This window comes from Terrapene carolina, unplaced genomic scaffold, assembly GCF_002925995.2.
Source record: "Terrapene carolina triunguis isolate 2854851 unplaced genomic scaffold, T_m_triunguis-2.0 Scaffold238, whole genome shotgun sequence".
NCBI lineage: Eukaryota > Metazoa > Chordata > Testudines > Emydidae > Terrapene > Terrapene triunguis.
In genome coordinates, this window is record NW_020664589.1 from 12,823,940 (window position 1) to 12,826,808 (window position 2,869).

Consider the following 2,869-nt stretch of genomic DNA (forward strand, 5'->3'; position numbering starts at 1 on the left):
AGCCCGCTGCCGGCCCGGTGTTCCGTCCATCGAGGCTGGCAGCGGGCTGAGCGGGGCCAGTGGCCGGGACCCCGGCTGGTAGCAGAGTGCCACTAAAAATCAGCTCACATGCCGCCTTTGGCATGGGTGCCGCAGGTTGTCAACCTCTGTGCTAAGCCATAGTCCTTTATGTCTGCTCCTCTCAACCAAGTATGCAGGGCCAAAAGGAGTGGGGCCTGGGAGATATTCTCTTGTTTTAGGCTTTGCTGTTAGGCTAATAACGGGGTATCCATGCAGCAGACTGTCATTACTATTGGGTCAGGTTCCCTTGCTCTCCCATCCTATTCATCACTTTTGAATTTGTGCTTACACATGCAACCCTCCACACCTGTGCTGTGGAGAATCAGTCTTGGTGTGTTACAACAGACTTCTGAAATGTGGCTTAGCATCTGAATACTTAATGGCAGCAGACAAGCAAATCGTTCTCTGCCTTGCTAACTGAATCTCTGATAAACTTTGGTTTTATAGTTAAGCAGTTCACATGGATAGTAGTTACATGTAGAATTGACGCTAGGATGTTAAATTTGCCTGTGGACCAGTCCAGCTCCGATGTAAATCACTGGGGGATTAGACCTCCACTGTTGTAAACCTCTGTCTTTTTTCAAAGCAGAAAAAAAAATCAGTATTTGTTCTGAAAGGCAACCAGATTTTTGCAGGACTTTTAGTTGGTGAGAAGAGCAATTAAATTGCTTGATTTTTATAAATCTTTATCTTTTTCAGTCTCCTGCAACTACTGGAAGTTCAAGGCTGGGGAGAATTGGACAGAGAAAATACCCAACATTGAAATAGAATATAATGACTTGACGTTTGGAACACTTACACTAGTTCTGGACATTCAAAGAACTACTCAAATGTTATGGCACATAGTAGTATCATTGCTATCTTGAAATTGACATGACAGTAATTTAATGCTGGCTGATCGTTTGTCATGGGTCTCCCTACTTGTAGCTCATGTACATGAATCATTACCAAACTAGAAGAAATATACATTTTCCCTTAAAAGCTGGTTAGAAAGATCTAATCTCCTATTGGGGTTGGAGAAGGATGAACAGAGGAGGATGTGGTTGCTGTCTGTTGTGAAAACCAACTGTAAACTGCCACCAAAGCGAGGAGTTCTTTGCTTGATTTTAAACCTACCAGTGTGACTTGAAGACATAAATTAGGTTTCTGAAGGACACTTCCCTCCCAATGTAGGACATACATGTCCACCTTTTAACAGAATACTCTATGGCCTTAACAGGACCATGCACAATTGTAATGCATATAAAACAATACTGGCATTTGCCAATATATGAAGGTTTAAGATGCTCATCTGGGAAATGCCTCACATGCTTATTTTTTTTAGGGGAGGGGGGCCACAGCTCATCCAAATAAATAAATTGACCTATAGTGAATTAAAACTGTGACTGTAATAAAATCTAAAATTAGTCTGATTTGGATTTTATATAGTATGTATGTAGTTGTGTTTTAGACTCCTTGTAAAACAAATTGTATAGTCTGAAAGAAGCTCTTTGTACAATAGTCAATGCTGTACTATTTCTGATGAGTGAGTGTTCTTCTTAAGTGCAATATGGTTACTTGCTTTCTCTCTCAAACTACTGGCACTATATAATTAAGGTGGTAACAGCTTGAAAGTTGTTTAAAAATAATTTTCCTTTTGAGTGCCAGAATCTGTTCCTAATACTCTGCTCTTGAACTTCCATTAATAAAATAACTAAGGTCTTAAATAGCTAACAACTTAATTTCATACTAAATTAAATGGATTAGACCTCTACTGATCAACTTGAAAAGCTTTAGGTTTAATATAGAAAATTCTGAAAACCATTGAGGTGTAATATTCACATGCATTGAAAAGTCTAAAAGGCCCACAAGGAGAGAAAATAAACTTCAAATATTTATTAAATCATTAGGTCATATTTTCTTTAGGATTTGACAAGGAAGCTGATTGATGTTACTTACATTTCTGCCCATGCGTTGAAATAATGTATATGTGGAATTGTTAATGTTGCCCCTTGATTTTTTTTTCTCCCCCCTTTTCCTGGGTAATACCACCTTTTGAGATCTGGACAGCCTTATGTATATTTCCAAAGGGATTATACACGATTTGAAATAAAATGTGGTGACCTGGAGGAATTAGTAGCCTTCTGGTAATGCTCCTTACTCTAAATCCTGGACTTGGTCAGCAGCAGTCAGTGTGGCTTTCTTTTGTAACTAAAAACCTGTTCAGATACTTGGCTTCAGAGACTGCCAAATATCTTTTAATTCAAGAAGGCTTCCTCTGAGCTGGGAGCTGCTATCTTTCCGAAGTGTTAGATTTGACGCTGTAAATTCTTAAATAAAATATTTTGCGCTCTGGAGCACTTTCACACTTTACTTTTTCTTGTGGTTATTGGTTAGCAAGCTGGTTGGATAAAAGAACTTTTCTGTACAGTTGGAGATACAACTCTGAACACTTCAGGCTTCTTAAATAATTTAGAGAATACTGCCTCTCTGATCTCAAGGATTGCCACTTATCCATTACTAATCTTTAACTTGTATATATTGGAAATTGATATTTCAACCTCTGATTTAAAAGTGAATATTTTCCTTTTTAATGTTCAAAATTAAAACCTATTTTACAGTAAATAAATGACTTTCCAATTTGTTGCAGGCTTGTAACAGTATTAAAAAAAAAAGTGCTTATTAGAAAAGCAATACAGTTGGTTTAAATGTCCACTTCTCGGTAAATATCACACAAGGTTTTTTGAAAGGATTCATCCCTGGGTAACCTTTCCAAAATCTCTGATTTTTATATGGTTTTATAAATGTGCTGTTTCCTGTTGGTTTTGCA

The 2,869-nt window shown here is 37.8% G+C and overlaps 1 protein-coding gene across 5 annotated transcripts in view; it reads left to right on the forward strand.

Moving 5' to 3' along the window:
• SEC16A (SEC16 homolog A, endoplasmic reticulum export factor) overlaps window positions 1-2,412 on the forward strand; it is a 41,140-nt gene extending 38,728 nt beyond the window's left edge. For all 5 annotated transcript variants that reach the window (XM_026657224.1, XM_026657227.1, XM_026657225.1 and 2 more), the window contains one exon: window positions 760-2,412. In XM_026657224.1, the coding sequence (XP_026513009.1) occupies window positions 760-828 (69 nt within the window). In that variant the 3' untranslated portion in view covers window positions 829-2,412. The remainder of the gene's footprint in view (window positions 1-759) is intronic.
• Window positions 2,413-2,869: the final 457 nt, after the last annotated feature.